General features: G+C 40.1%; 1 protein-coding gene across 1 annotated transcript in view; it reads right to left on the minus strand.

Annotated features, from left to right (window-relative positions):
• The window catches only part of LOC126091906 (uncharacterized), a 191540-nt gene that overhangs the window by 158658 nt on the left and 16513 nt on the right, over nucleotides 1–16369 (minus strand). The window contains exon 3 of the mRNA XM_049907210.1: nucleotides 9419–9577. Coding sequence (XP_049763167.1) covers nucleotides 9419–9577 — 159 coding nt within the window. The remainder of the gene's footprint in view (nucleotides 1–9418; nucleotides 9578–16369) is intronic.

The raw sequence follows: 16369 nt of genomic DNA on the forward strand, positions 1-16369 counted from the left end.
GTGTGTGGCGGAGGGTACCCTGTACCACTACTTGCCATTTCCTTTCCTGTTCCACTTGTAAATGCTGGACTCGCATTCGGGAGGACGACGGTTCAATCCCGCGTCCAGCCATCCTGATTTAGGTTTTCCGTGATTTCCCTAAATCACTCCAGGCAAATGCCGGGATGGTTCCTCTGAAAGGGCAAGGCCGACTTCCTTCCCAATCCTTTCCTAATCCAGTGAGACCGATGACCACACTGTCTGGTCTCCTTCCCCAAACCAACCAACCAACAAACTTGTAAATGGAGCGAGGGAAAAACAACTGTTTATATGTCTCCATATGAGCCCTAGTTTCTCATATCTTATCTTTGTGGTCCTTACATGCAATATATGTTGGCAACAGTATAATTGTGTGGCAGACAGCTTCAAATGCCGATTATCTAAATTTTCTCAATAGTGCTTCTTCCTCCACACTGAAATTAAATGTTTAGGACATGTGATCAACAGTCGGGATATATATCTTTTGCAGTCACACTTAACTGCCATCCAGGACCTCGCAGCTCCTTGGAATGCATAAAGGAACTTAATAGTTTTTTTCTTATTGATAAATGTACACATAATTATTCAACTCTCATACCAAAGATTAATTTGAAAAGTATTTACCATTGATGGGCAAAAGAAGATTTACTCTCTTCGTTTATTAGTTTTAGTAATATTACCTTTTGTTGCCCTCATGTCCTGGTGATAAGAAGTGATGTGTAATTACTAGTGAAATTGTGCTAAATAATGAAAGCAACTGCTGAAACAAAATGACTTTCTCATTTACGAAGTCATGAATCCCAGCTCCTGTAACTCTGAAAGATTATTATTATTTTAAGTTTGTATGGAAAATTTAGATGGAGGCGACGATCTTCACGATGGTGCTGCTCAACAATAGAGGTATGTGAATGTGTTCATCTCTTTCCCTTCGTGGCCACCAATGTCAATTTGAATATTTAGGTCATATTTGCCGCAACATTCAGAACCTGCAATCTTTCTTTTCATTTAATTATGAAGTCTGATTATTTTCTTTCTTAGAAGAAGAAATGCATTTTAACCATAATTCTTTTTACCCAGGCCATGGGTAATGATAGTATTTAGAACATATATGCCTCTATCCCGATCGTACGTTCGCATACAATTAAGTGTGTATCAACGTAACTATACTTATGACCCATTTCCTTTACAGTATTAATTCTTATTTTGAACCACTCACTCATGAATGTACATGCCCTCTTATTTTGTGGAGTCAGTCATTACTTTTAATATTCAGTGACTTAGTTTCCACAACTGAGCTTTGCGAAATATTTACTATGCAACAGTCATACTAACTCTCATTTCAAAATTACGACACTGGCTGACTAAGCTTTTAACAATTTAACAGGGAGACTTCAAATGTCAGTGAACTCCAAGTTGTGTTGGCTAAACTAACTTATCGCATTCTGTTCTTTCTAAACGCTGCACAGATTGCAACTCCACTGCATTGCTCTTGATGAAAGAATGTTCTGTATGAGTGGACTAGGGAGTGTCAAGTCACATTTCAGAAACAGAAAGATTCTTTATTGAGCAATCAATGTCTGGTACATTTTGATTCCACTAAGCTGGCTGTACTTGTAGTTGAAGCATCCTCATATGGGATTGGTGCTGTACTCTTGGACAAAGATGGATCACTGAACAGCCAATTCCAATTGCCTTCACATCTAAATGCCTCACCAAAGCACACTGCAACCACTTGCAGGTGGAGAAGGAAGGACTTCCTATCATATATGGGCATGACCAGATTCCACCAATACTTGTATGGCAAAAAATTCTACGTAGTGATTGACCACAAGCTTCTCACCTCACTGTTTGGCCCGCCAAAGCTAGTCCCTCTGCACATGGTGCAAAAAGTTGCAGGGCTGGTCTCTGCTCTTCAACAGTTACCGGTATGAAATTGTGTACAAGCCAACGGCTAAGTGTTCGAATGCAGACACTCTTTCTAGCTTACCAGTCAGCATTGATTTGGCATTTGATACCTCAGAAGACTATTGCTTTCACACTGATGCCTAGGACAATGAAATAATTGATGGCTTTCCCATTGGCCAGTGATAGATTGCTCAAGCAACAGCTGCGGACCCCAATCTCAAGATTGTTGCAGTACCTCCACACTGGTTAACCATATTCAATTAAGCACATTAGTGATCCAGAAAAATGCCATTATTTTGTGCTTTCCCAGAGCTTGTCAGTGCAGCAGGGTTTCAACCTATTACATATTCAGAGTGAAACTCTTTGCCTTCTCCATCAAGATCTTTGAGCATTATATGCACTAAGCAGCTTGCCTGATGCCATTGCACATGGGTTGGCATGCATACTCAAATAGAACAATGGACTCCACTATGTCCAGCACATGCAGAGCACCAGATTCCTATGCCACAAATATTTTTTACTGGGCCAAGCCCAGCACCCCTTCACAATGTTTACATATTGACTTTGTGAGTCCAACTGGAATTCACAATGGGTTATTGTGGTCGATGCCTTCAGCAAGTTTCCATTCATGGTGCCCATGCCCTCCACCACAACGGTTAGCACTATGAAGATGCTGACATACCGTACTTACTTGAATCTAAGCTGCACTTTTTTTCCAGTTTTTGTAATCCAAAAAACCGCCTGTGGCTTAGAATCAAGTGCAAAGTTAGCGGAAGTCCTGAAAAATGTTGGTAGGTGCCATCACAACTAACTTCTGCCGTCGAATATATGTAGCACTACACAGGCATGCTTTGTAGGCACAAAGATAAATACTGGCAGCAAAACCTCTGCGTCAGTAAATAAATTAAAAAAAAAAAAGGTAGAAAATGAGCTTTTTTTCTCCGCCCCCAGTTTCAACCACTGCATTTTCATACATTATCCAACAAAGTAAATAGAAATTCCGTATTGTTCAGCTTTGAATGTAGCAGCCTTTCAAATATTCGTAGCAACAAAAATAAATTTCTTTACACAAAAATACCAACAATGCATAAGACTTTAGGATTGTTGCACGAGCTGATATGCTGAGGCTCATTAAGAATTCACATAGCGGCACATACTGCTCTGTGGAATTTTGTGAAGTGCTTGTTGGTGTTAGTGAACCATTAATGAAGCGCTTTCATTATAGTGCCAAAATCAAGAGGGGAGTTTTTTCTTTTGCGGAACAAAGTTCTAATCGTGCTGCAAGTCTGCAATATAGGACTGATGAGAGCACCATCAAGCGATAGCGACTGCAGAGGGACAAATTATTTGAATGTTCAAGTAGCAGGAAAGCATTTAGTGGGTCAAAGTGTGGCCGATATCATGCACTAGAAGTGATTTTAAATGAATTTGTTAAAGAACAGCATCAAAAATCCCTGCCTGTGAACGCCAAAATTTTAAAAATTAAGGCACATGAAATTGCTAGAGAGCAAAAAATCGAAAATTTTATGGCTAGTCACAGCTGGATTGATCTGTTTATTAAGCACTGGGGTTTTTCGCTTCGGAAGCGAACTCCAGTTGCACAGAAGCTGCCGAAAAATTATGAAGAAAAACTTTGGAATTTCAGTGCTTCATAATTAGGCGATGCACAGAAAAGCAATACCTTCTTAGTCAGATAGGAAATGCTGACCAAACTCCCCTATATTTTTACATGCCATCGAATTATACGGTTGACACCAAAGGAAAGAAAGACGTAAGTGTTCTTACATCAGGGGGTGAAAAACAGCGGACGTCCGTCATGCTTGCTTGCACAGCAGGTGGACATAAATTACCCCCATTCATAGTTTTCAAGTGAAAGACTTTACCAAAATCGGAAGTATTTCCAAAAACTATAATTGTACAAGCAATCGAAACTGGGTGGTTTTCAGAGGACATGTTGCTGGAATGGATTAGGTGTGTGTGGAATCATCGCCCTGGTGCAATGCTTGGTTTACGCAGTCTGTTGGTATTAGATGCGTATGCAGGCCATACAACACCTGCAGTAAAATTAAAATTAGAGGAAAGCAAAACAGACTTGGCAGTAATTCCAGGCAGGATGATATCAATTCTGCAATCACCATTTAAGGACAAGCTTAAACGCATGTACACAGACTGGCTTTCAAAAAGTGACAGACAACTGACACCAACATGTAAAATGCACAAGTTTGTCGCAAGTGTGCCAATGAATTTATGATGCATGGAAGTGTGTTCCAAATCAGACTGTGCAACAAGCATTTAAACAATGTTCGACATCCAATGCACTAGATAGTATGGAGGACGATCCTGTGTATGAAGAAATGAGCAACAAAGAACTGAGTGATAATGATTCAGAATCATGACTGATATTTTAAACTTTTCGAATAAGATGTATTACAAACTTAATAAAATTTTGTTTTAAATATCAGCATTTAATTTCTAAGTTATTTTCATTCTTATTTTATAAGTATTGCTACCCTGCATTGCACAGGATAAAAAAGTATGGCAAGCTGCATCAAACCAGTCTATGGACTGAAGACAACAACAACACATTCTGCATTTGAAGTCATCACTAAAAATCTACTACGAAAATCCGACTGGCAAGACTGTTTGGGATGTATGTCAATATGGCCAAATCTACGTTCTGAATTTTTTCCTACCTGTGATGAGAGATAGTTGCTAATAGGAACTTTTATGAATTGTGAATCACATGCAGTATTCTCTTCACCATAAGAATAATACGAATGTAAACATTATGCCATGTATTCTTTCGTGTTTGCTGTTATCTCATTTAAATCTTGACTGCTTAATAAACTACAAAACCAGAGTGAGAGAACAACAAACATGGAAGAATATACATAGCATGTCATGTTTATATTGATATCATTCTTATGCTGAATAATGATACAGTCAGAAATGAAGCACGGCAACTGACTAGATTTTAAAATCTAAGATGACTATAATTTCTGTGCAGAATGTAATGCACTAAAGAGGTGCCTGCAAAGATTTTCAAATGGAGAAAAATTTTCGCTAAACTCTTGTACATAACATCTTTTATCATATGCAGTCTTTATTTGGTTCTTGCTGATCATTATTAAAGAAAGCAGCAGTGTAAGTAACAAGAAATAGCAGCCTCTTGCCAATGTTTCACAAATGAGACAATTCCTCCCTTTTTTTTAATTGCAAGTGGCAGTAGCACGCACAAAAGCAAGCCATGCCACGAGTGGCAACAGGTCCTAAACTCATTATCAGAATGCAATAAACAATGCACGACACTGAACAATAATGCATTTTCAGCTTAGAGTGACGTAAACAAAGAGAACGGCACTTATCAGATCAAAGCAAAATAAGCAATTGATTCAAACCAGACAAAGCACATGAAAAAGGAAGGGTACCCATATACATATGGACGGAACACCTGACGCATAGCAATGACTACCTGGTAAAGCTTAACTGCTAAGCTTACGATTCGAACCAAACTACTGTAGCTGTATCTTCATCCATTCAACCTAAATTGTGTCTCATGTTACAATGGACCAAATTTGTTTCGATTTGGAAATGTGGTCTAAAACTTTTCTCTCCCCTTGAATTTCGAGTCTCAAAATTTCAGGTGCGGCTTAGATTTGGGAAATTTTTTTCCTTGATTTAGAGTCTCATTTTTCAGGTGCGGCTTAGATTCAAGTACGGTAAGTCTTTAGCATCAAATGCCTATCACAAATGCTGGTTTCTGACAATGGACCTCAAATCACACTGGCAAAATTTCAGCAGTTTTGTGACGCCAACTGAATCAAATATGTGACAACTACACTGTTCCACCTTCAGTCTAATGGTGAAGCAGAACACTTCATCCAAACTTTCAAGCAAACAGATGAACAAGTTACGTGCTTCCCTTATGCAGGAGCAAGCTTTTGTGCTCTTCCTCTCATCCTATCATTCCATCCATACAACAGAACACCACCAGCAAAGCTCTTGCATGGAAGTCAACATAGGACACTGTTTCAGCTTCTGCACCCCTAAAGCAGTCGACCCATCATCCACAGTGCTCTAACAAGGGAACCTCCCCATCGTACCCCCTTCAGATTTAGTTATAAGTTGGCACAGTGGATAGGGCTTGAAAAACTCAATACAGATCACTCGAGAAAACAGGAAGAAGTTGTGTGGAACTATGAAAAAAATAAGCAAAATACACAAACTGAGTAGTCCATGCGCAAGATAGGCAACATCAAGGATAAACTGAGCTCAGCAGCGCCGTGGTCCCGTGGTTAGCGTGATCAGCTGCGGAACGAGAGGTCCTTGGTTCAAGTCTTACCTCGAGTGAAAAGTTTAATTTTTTGTTTTCAGACCGTTATTTTGTGAAGTTGCACAGGTACACAGAGCAGTATTGTTTACGTGATCGTGTGTCAATTATCAAAGTTCAGGCACTCACACATAATCAACCTCGCTCTCCAAAATTCCGGGACATGTTCAGATTTGCTTGAACATATGCAGGATTTGTCGGTCTACACATGGAAAAATTTGAAAACGTTAAAAACATATATTTTGACAGAGCACAGGGAAAACTGCGCGACTGTGAAACTGTTGCATTCATTTGTTGCAGTTTTGTGACAAACTCTTATGTTTTCATCAGTTTTTTGGGCGTGATTATCACATCCACAAGAAAACCTAAATCGGGCAAGGTAGAAGAAACTTTTTACCCATTAGCCAAGTGTACAAGTTAGGTGAGTCGACAACATATTTCTGTCATGTGACGCACATGCCGTCACCAGTGTCGTATAGAATATATCAGACGTGTTTTCCTGTGGAGGAATTGGTTGACCTATGACCTTGCGAGCAAATGTTTTCGGTTCCCATTGGAGAAGCACGTCCTTTCGTCTACTAATCGCACGGTTTTGCAGTGTGGTCGCAAAAGACAGACACTAAACTTGTTACAGTGAACAGAGACGTCAATGAACGAACGGGAGATCATAACTTTGCGAAAATAAAGAAAGTAAACTTTTCACCCGAGGGAAGACTTGAACCAAGGACCTCTCGTTCCGCAGCTACTCACGCTAAGCACGGGACCACGGCGCTCCTGAGCTCACACTATCCTTCATGTTGCCTATCTTCGCATGAACTACTCAGTTTGTATATTTTGCTTATTTTTTTTTTTTTTTTGTCAAATACCAGACAATTTCTTCCTGTTTCCTCGATTGATCTGTATTCAGTTTTTCAAGGCCTATCCACTGTGCCAACTTATAGCTAAATCTGAGGGGGGTGCGATGGGGAGGTTCCCTTGTAAGTTTAAAGTAAATGATTTGGTCTTTTCCAGCACTGGCAGCAACACGCGCTGGGAATGAGGCATTATCACCAAAGTCTTGGGCTGCTCTTAGTATGCCACGATGCAGGAGTGCCAACAGAAACAGCTCCATCTGTGCGGGCTGTGTTATCATGCTACGAGTAGTTTGTTTGCAGATTCAGTGCCCAGGAGAATCACACAGCCTCAGCTGCCTTTGCCACCCTTGGGTCCTGTGCCACCTCTGACAGATGGAGATCCAATGGACTTTGATGCACCATCACTGTCACCACAGCAACAGCAGCCCCTTGGGCGCTAATGACCATAGCAGTTTTGCGCCCTAAAACCACAACAAAAAAAAAAAAAAAAAAAAAACAGCAGCCCCAGCCATGGGAGGTGGGGCCCCTCACCCTATCACCTTCCTGTGGGCCGCTGTGGACCTTCTAGTCACTGTTGCACCTCTACCAACAGAAGAAGATGCTCCACCCCTGGGCATGGATGCGCACCCTGCAGCTGCCCCCCCCCCCCCCCCCCCCGCTATTCGCATAACGAAAGTCAGGGTGTGGACAAAAGGAACTTGTCACTGGCTGAAGTTCCACCTCTTGCCTTCTCCATGGCACCCGTCCCCAGATCTTCCCCCTGTTGCCCCTTCTGGAAGCACTAGTATATGACGGCAAGGTTTTTTTTCTTTGGGAGGAGGGAGGGGGAGGGTATGTGGTATGGCACTATCAATGCAATGCCATGCCATGCCAGTCCATGTCTACAAGTTAGCAGTAACCCATGTGACTGCATCACCAACCTGTTGCCAGCTCCAGAAACACATCCTCCTTAGCCTGCGCGGCAAGCACCGCCACAGAGCCATCAAAAGGATGCCGCTTAGTTTAGTTGTGCTTGCCTAGTCAAAGCACTGTCAGTTAGCCTCTGTCATTACTGTGGATACTGATCTGGCCTATCTCAAGGACTCGCTTTGGATTTTGCCCTGGACTTGCTGCTATTTAAATTATATAAAAAAAATTATCAAAAACTACATGTGCATCTCATTTGCTGCCCTCTGTCTTAGATCCCACTATATCCTTGGCATCCACCACTGGGACAACCAAACATATGGAACCAACACTCTCTTGCAAGGGAAGGTTTAACTTACAACAATTTTCTACTAAAATGATACAACTATTCCACTGAGATGTAAAAAGGCACTGGCTACAATCTAGAAAACTACTCTGGAAGGCAACCAGGTCCTTAATATCTTGTACATAAGTACAGACTATTGTGATAGCAGGCTACAGTAAGAAACTGGTGGCTCACCAATAATCATAACATGCACATACATCAGTTTCAAATTTTCTATGCTAATGTGATCAGTTCAAATGAAACTGCAACCTAGTTTTTGGAGAAGCAGCAAGACTTCAGTGAAGATCCTGGGCATGAATACTGCAAAATCCAGACTACGGACAACAGATCTACAGTTTTATAGATGGGCGTGTTATAAGACTGTGATTTGCAACCAAAGATCAGTGTAGCAATTTTAAATTGTTTGGTGATAGTTTTTTTAAGTTTCTCTGTCAGTGGAATTTGTAAACTGAAAACTTTGACTGTGAGGTCCAAATATCTTCAAACTTCTTAGAGTGTACATTTTCTAAATTGACTGTAGTAACCACAATTCACAACAGATATTGACTCAGTTTTGATATATGCAACAAATAACAAATTGTTATAATTGCTGGCATTAGTCAAAAACTTTCCTATCCACTCCCACGCAAACCCATGCACATACTACTGACACACTTTTACTTGATCCCCCTCTGATCGATGAATGTCTGCTGACTTCAGACCGCTCTGGAATGTTCATGGCCATTGCCAACTTTAGATACACAATAGTATTGTGCATCACTGCAATAAATAGCCACTGCGTGAATAGTATTGATTCAAATGTGGTGTTGTGTCTAGTGATTGCCAGTATCATTTACAAAGATGAGTGTAGAGGCTTTACTGGTACCTGTTCCTTCTAGCAGCTCTCCAGCTACTTTCATGTCACTTCTGCAACACATTTATCTATTACACATTTGTTTCCTTCATAACCTGTAAGCACTGCTATAGAAGGAGCAGGCACCACAAGCTAGTCATCATAAGCTTCTGCTCCCAGCACTGCCTCCCTAAAGGGCCAAATAAAAATGTGCAATCAATACTCACCCTTGTTTCAGGTGGCCCTGTTCTCTCTCTATACTGTGTTGGCATGCCACGGTTACCACGACCTCCTCTTTGAAATGGAGCACCACGAGAACTGGCTCTCGGATCACGCTGTCGATCTGCCAAGAAGTTGTACACAGGATCTGGAGGTGGTCCATCATCCTAAAATATCATTAGGTATTAGCAAATAGCTGTAATTTTTGTCCATTACAAACACAGGAATTAAGTAAGGCACCTAAAATAAACAGTATGTTCTTCAAATTATTTTGTCTATAGAAGATTTATTGTCAACAACTGGCACAATTCTGGTGCACACCAGGATCATTCCTACAGTTCCATTCTGTGGTCTCGAGCCCAAGTACATTTCACTATCAAGAACATAACACTAGACAACTAAATTAATTTGGCTGCAAGTCCTAAAAATATCCTTTTCCTCATGTGTAGCAAGTCTCAGAAGAAGACATCCAAAGCATGACGATTACACTGATATCTTTACATGTGATCACAGCATGAATGACATATGAAAATAGATGAAAATGTATCAAACTGTGAACCAAGACAAGCCACATGCTATGGAGCTCTCAAATGTCTCACGACAATTAATTTTAGACTTGGAGAAGAAAAATGAGCAAACAGTGGAAGCTGAGAGGAAAGGTGGCTAACATATGGAATCAAAGGTATTTTGTGCCAGGAAGTGAGAGCTTTATTTATTGCAAAGAGCAGAATTAAACATGTGTTAACACACATTGTGTCAAGCAAATATTCAGCTCTTTGCTGTATAATATTTCATTAATACCTTTGTGAATTGACTAGTTATAACAGTCTGTTACACAATATTGTTCCTTCAACAACTTGTACTTCTGTAATCTTTAAATATGTTAACCTTCAAAAATCAGTTATTTTACAGACAAGTGGCATTGTCAGGTGATAGGAAACACACATCTCTGTATTTTAAAATCATTTTTATACAGCTACAGCTATTCAAGGAGGGATGTTTCCTTTGTGAGAGGTGGAGTGTCTGCTTGGCAACTGTTGGAACAGGAACATCAGCAGGAGTGGCAAACTCACTACTTAAAAACAAACAAAAATAAATATGAAGTTTCCATTAAAAATTGTATTTTCTTTTTCAACAGAATACTTTAAGGAGACACATGAGTTCCAAGAGAAAAGGCTCAAACAAAATGACCCAATAGCCCTGACTCATGTTCCAAAGTGACAGTTTATTATTATCTGTTTTGATGATGACAGCCAGCAAATATTAGTTCATTTTAATTTCTAGCTCATGGAACACCTGCTACAGCTAAAAAGACTGTTTGCAGTTAAAACTGGAGCATCATCAGGAGGGCAGCATGCAGCAAAAATGGCATAAGTGTAGTACATGTTTGGCTAAGCAAATGACTAGCTCTTGAGTGCAGCTGCACTATGAAGGATGGAAATGCATGACCACAATCTGGCATCCTGCGTTCCCACACGCTTCTACCATTCACCTCGCCCAGCCCCTCAACTCTGATACACCCGCAAGGATACACTTTATGCCTTAATAAAGCTCCACTGCACTTTGGCATGGTACACACTTATAGGCTGTAACAAAAATATACAGCACAAATTGCAGGACACATTCCTCACACCAAGACGAAAAAATTATGTTATATGAACATGGATCTGGTAACACATTGTTTCTATATTACAACTCATTTTCTCCAACTCAATAATCATGGGAAACACACAAGAACAAAATGTTATGATCATGGGGAAGATGCACCCTTGGTGACATCTGGTTACATTGTGCACTGCTAGTGTTTTGTTTTACATGTCCTTGTTGCCATGTGAAGTATATCGCTGCTTGATTACGGGTAACATCAACTATTCCAGTGATCAGTATGACCATTGCAAGCACACGTGTTACTACGTGTATTTAATCACAGATTTGGCTCATGCAGTGGCAGTGTACACAAATGCAGAGTTGGCAGATGCCCATTTGAAGTATGGAGTATTGGCAATGGAACTCGCATTTACTGTTTATACTGGAAGAGATTTCTGGGAAGAAGGTGCCCCAACAGGAAAACGTTTGAAGGTATTGATCATTGTCTTAGGGAATATTGGGCATTTAACCCTGATATTCGCCACCAGAGGAGACCAGATGGACAAGGACACCACAACAGGAGACAGCAATTCTCCAAGCAGTTGATGAGAACCTTAGTGTCAGTACAAGGCATGTAGCTGCAACACGGAATGTTCACCACATGACTGTCAGGTGAGTGTTATATGAGGACCAGCTGTATCCATACCATTTACAGCACGTGCAGGCACTATCAGCAGCTGATTTTCCTGCAGAGATACTCTTCTGTGACTGGTTTACTCAACAAAACATCAACCCTAATTTTAGTGCAACAGTTCATATATGGGGCATCATTTAGACATCAAACAAGATTTTCTGCCAATGTTTGGACTGGCATTGTTTGTTACTGTTTGATACAGCCTTACTTTCTTCCACCCAGTCTCAATGGACAAAGTTATCATAATTTTGAAGAGAATATTCTACCTGATCTGTTAGCACATATGATTTTAGCTGTGCGACAAAACATGTTTCATGCATGATGGAGCACCTCCCCATTTTAGAGTTAATGTCCATCGGCTTCTAAATAACAGATTCAGTGACATAAATTTAGACAACATTGTCTATGGAATGCAGCGATCTGATGCTAACTTTGATTAAAACAACAATCGAGATCGCAATAACATGTGTTTATTATTACCAGTTCAGGGTGTACGATCATGGTATCACGTGAAGAAATGAGGAGCCGCCAGCACCAGCCATAGGGGGACCAAAAAATGTGAGGATGGCTTTAATGTAAGTTGAAACCAGTAATAGTAATCAAATGTTATTGCCATCTTGACTGCAGTTTTAATCAAAGATTCGGGGGCAGATGGATCGGTAGAGATGGAACAACTGCCTGTTCTATACGCTCTCTGGACCTAAACCCATTGGAATTTCATTTGTGAGGGCATTTGAAAGCTCTTGTGCATGGAACTCCAGTACAAGATGTTCAGAGTATCCATGCCCGTATTATCGAAGGCTGCAAAACCATATGGAATACTCCAGGGGAATATCAGCACATCCAAGATTCACTACGAAGGAAGGTTGATGCATGAATCAATGCCCATGGAGGGCATATTGAATATTTCTTGTGAGAAAGAGTTGCATGTGGTATGCTCATGCATTCTGCTCGTGTGTGTTTCCCATGATTAATGAGTTGAGAAAATGAGTTTTAACATGGATACAAAGTGTTTTCAGACCCATGTTCATAAAAACATCTACTTTTGAGGAATGTGTCCTGCAATTTGTGCCATACACTTTCGTTACACCCTGTATAACATTTGTTCTTAGCCCCCCTTCATTTAATAAACAGCAATTTTATACCATTAAAATAGTATTTGAATAATCTGTGATTTTTCTCCAGCCCCTAAAATGTGAAACCTATTATCCTATAGAAAAAATTAATATTGCCATTTTTGCAGGAAATTTAATGTAGTTTAATTTAGTACTAGAGAACATTTTTTCTAGAAAATGAAGTTTTTGAGTGATTTAAGAAAAACAAAGAAAAGTGATATTTAATCACCCTTGCCCTCCCTCCCACACATAACCCCACCAGTGGGGATTCATAGTATGTTGTTCATGCCACCTCCTCCTACCACTGTACAAAAATTTGTGGCTGCATATTTTCCCTATTCAACTTTTTGTGGTCTTTGTGGACTGGGCTATGACTACATGTTGCCTGTGCTGCTCTCACCTACCTTGATATAAAATGTTCGATTATGACCCTGGTAATACTTCCCCCAATCACTCACCCAATGAAAATGTCTCGTCACGAAATGCCAAGAGGTTGGCACACCACTTCTAATCAGACATTACAACTGATCACGTATGGCGCATAGTTTTAGCATATGAAATGCCATAGCCTTATCTGCCACCCAAACTCAGTTGGACTTCACAACCAGCCCTGTCACAGCCACTGTTCCTGCTAGAGGTGGCAATTGTATGTACTAAATTCCACACCCTGTATATGCCACCTATAAATTTTTCTATGTATTCTTCCTACTATAATGAATATGAACATCAAGTAAAATTTCTTCATTTACTATCCTTCCTGATGAGGCAATTTTAAGGGCCAGCAGTGCAACTACAGTATTGGACTGCACCACATATTCCACGAAATGACTAAAGTCAAGGAACAAATGCCAAACAATAATAAAAAATTAACATTTCAGCATTCAAAACTACTTTCCTCACCACTCATCTGTTACCCGGGACTACCCTCTTGTGCCTATGCTAAACTAATGCCTTAGTGAGCAATGTACACAGTCCAGAACTCAACAACAATCACCACAACTAAAATAATTGTATAGCTGTGTCTGCAAATTATTTTAATTTAGAGTATTTTGTATAATTACATTTTACAATATCAAAGTCATTTTCAGAGAAAAGAAGTGTCTTGAGCAATTGCATCTGACATTTTCAGATCGTTGTCTCCTCTCAACTTTTTTTGTGAAATACGAATGAATCCCACTTGAAAATGAAAGGTGGCCAGGGTGCCCAACATAAGCAGTTACAGGAGGTTGCAATTCTCATGCAGTGTGATTGTTTAAAAAATAATGTCTGCTGCACCAGTGAGCACATTTAGCATATTCTTGGGACTCATTTGGTGGCCATCACAAAATCTTAAAAGAAATTTTATGTGCCTATCTTCACACTGGTGCACACTACATATCTGAAGCAGGAAGAAAATGAGCATGTCAAAACTCAGAGAAAGCAGCAACCATATGTCTGCATCTTCTTCAGCAGTGCTTGCACATGTGAAGAAAGCAAGATGTGTATGCTAAAGAATGATATGCACTTTCTTTGTGAACTGATTATTGTACAGTCATATTTTATGACAGAATTGAGCCACTGGAATATATTGTTCTAAGCATATCACAAAAATCCCAATCAAGGTGACATGGGCCTATGAAGTTTTTGTGAACAACTTTCATACAAGGTACATTATGGGATTTACTGATCTGAGAGGATGCACTGGTGCTTACATCCTTAAGGCTAGTACTAGACGAAGATGTGAAGTTCTCCAAAACACAACAATTTGCATTACCTTCTCCAAACTTCTGTAATTAACCCCCACCCCCAAATTAAATAATTACTTTGTAAATAAAATAAACGTTTACATGAGGAGAACAATTTTGTAAAGTTTAAGGTCTGCATGTTGCAGAGGGCTCAGTGTTAGACCCCCATGCATACATGTTATCATCACCAGTTTTCTGCTGTATTGGGAGGTCCTTTGCATCTCCATTTCCTTCTTTATGTTCCTGTATGTGCTGCAGTCCATTAGATCTCTTCCTCCTTCACCTCTTCTTTTCTTCCACAAACCTTTCTAAGACTGTTTTATAAGCTCTCCTTCTTACTTAATATATGTCCAATTTAGTTTCGTTTCCTTCTTTTTATTATTTTCAGACATACATAGTGCAGTATACAAACTTGACAGAACAAAGTGAGGAATATTAAACTGTTTTTTTGGGACATAAGATTATGCTTGTATTACATTAAATTTGCTGTGATGAAACTTCTCAGGGAGTCACACCTAGTGATTACGTGGCTGACTTTAATGTTTTTAAAAAAACATGTGTATGTTAAGGGAATTTTCATTCACAAAGCAGGCTTATCACATTCACACAGTTCAATACTGTTCTATCCTGATTAAATTGAGCTTAATTTAAATTCCATAAGGCAGTGAAGCCATTTCGAAGTCTCGGTGCGACGAAAATTGTCAGACGATCTCCTGAAAACATCTGTAATAATTATTAACTTTCGGTGATCACATGGGGAAGACCGGAGATTTGCTGGTAAGACTGTGTTAGCCTATTTATTTGAAGTAACTGGATATCTTGAGCATACAAAACGGCAGGTTCGTCCAGTGTAAATCAGACGTTCCCCACTGATCCCATGCAACACAGCGTAGTAAGCAGACACTGTCAATAATAATCAGTTAAATAATACGCGAACACACTTACTTTAGTTTAGTTCATGTATTAAATTCCTTCTCATACAGAATCTCATCAAGATGGCGACTAGCTCAACAATACATACATATACATCCTCCTCCTTTCACGACTAATCGGCAAGAAGTCCCTTCATTCTTTTCGTAAGAGAAAACATAGATAGCAGAGAAGCTATTCCATGGAGTAAATGGACGCTCCAAGGAATAATTGGGCTTGAAACTACTTTGCATTGATAATCGGTAAGATAAGAAGAGATATTTCGAGATATGTACTGAGTTATATAATTTATAAAATTTCTGAAAATATCACGGAGAGACCGCTGCAAGAGACATTACATGGCAACCACAGGGCCCTGAGCTGAGTCTTGGCATTGCTTCCACTTACTTATGCCAGGCTCCTCACTTTTATCTTTCCTATCTGGCCACCCTCGGCCAGCTCTTGTTCTTTTCCGACCCTGACGCTATTAGGTTTCGAGGGCTAGAAGTCTTTCATTTTCCTACCTATACTTCTCATGCAGCGTCTGACCAGGAGCGGGCGGCTGCAAAAGGCGTCTGTATCCAATGTTAGGGGCGGCCTCCAGAACTGCGGAAGGCAATGGAATACCACTGCAGATTATCTTCCATGCATAATGCAGTCTCCATTTTATGCACAAAAATGGCTTCCTCTCATGTTAAATCAGTGTCCGGAGGTAAAATAGTCCTCCATTCGGATCTCCAGGGGAGGGGAGGGTGGGGGGGGGGGGGGGGGCAAAACTTGAAGGGAGGCAAAAAATCAAAACGAGAATTGGTACCTCGAATGTTAGAACTCTGCTACAAGTAGGAAAATTAGAAAACTTTAAAAGAGAGATGGAAAAGAATCATATGGACCACGTAGGAGTTGCTGAGATAAGATGGAATGGACATGAAG

Source organism: Schistocerca cancellata, chromosome 7 (assembly GCF_023864275.1).
Source record: "Schistocerca cancellata isolate TAMUIC-IGC-003103 chromosome 7, iqSchCanc2.1, whole genome shotgun sequence".
Taxonomy (NCBI): Eukaryota; Metazoa; Arthropoda; class Insecta; order Orthoptera; family Acrididae; genus Schistocerca; species Schistocerca cancellata.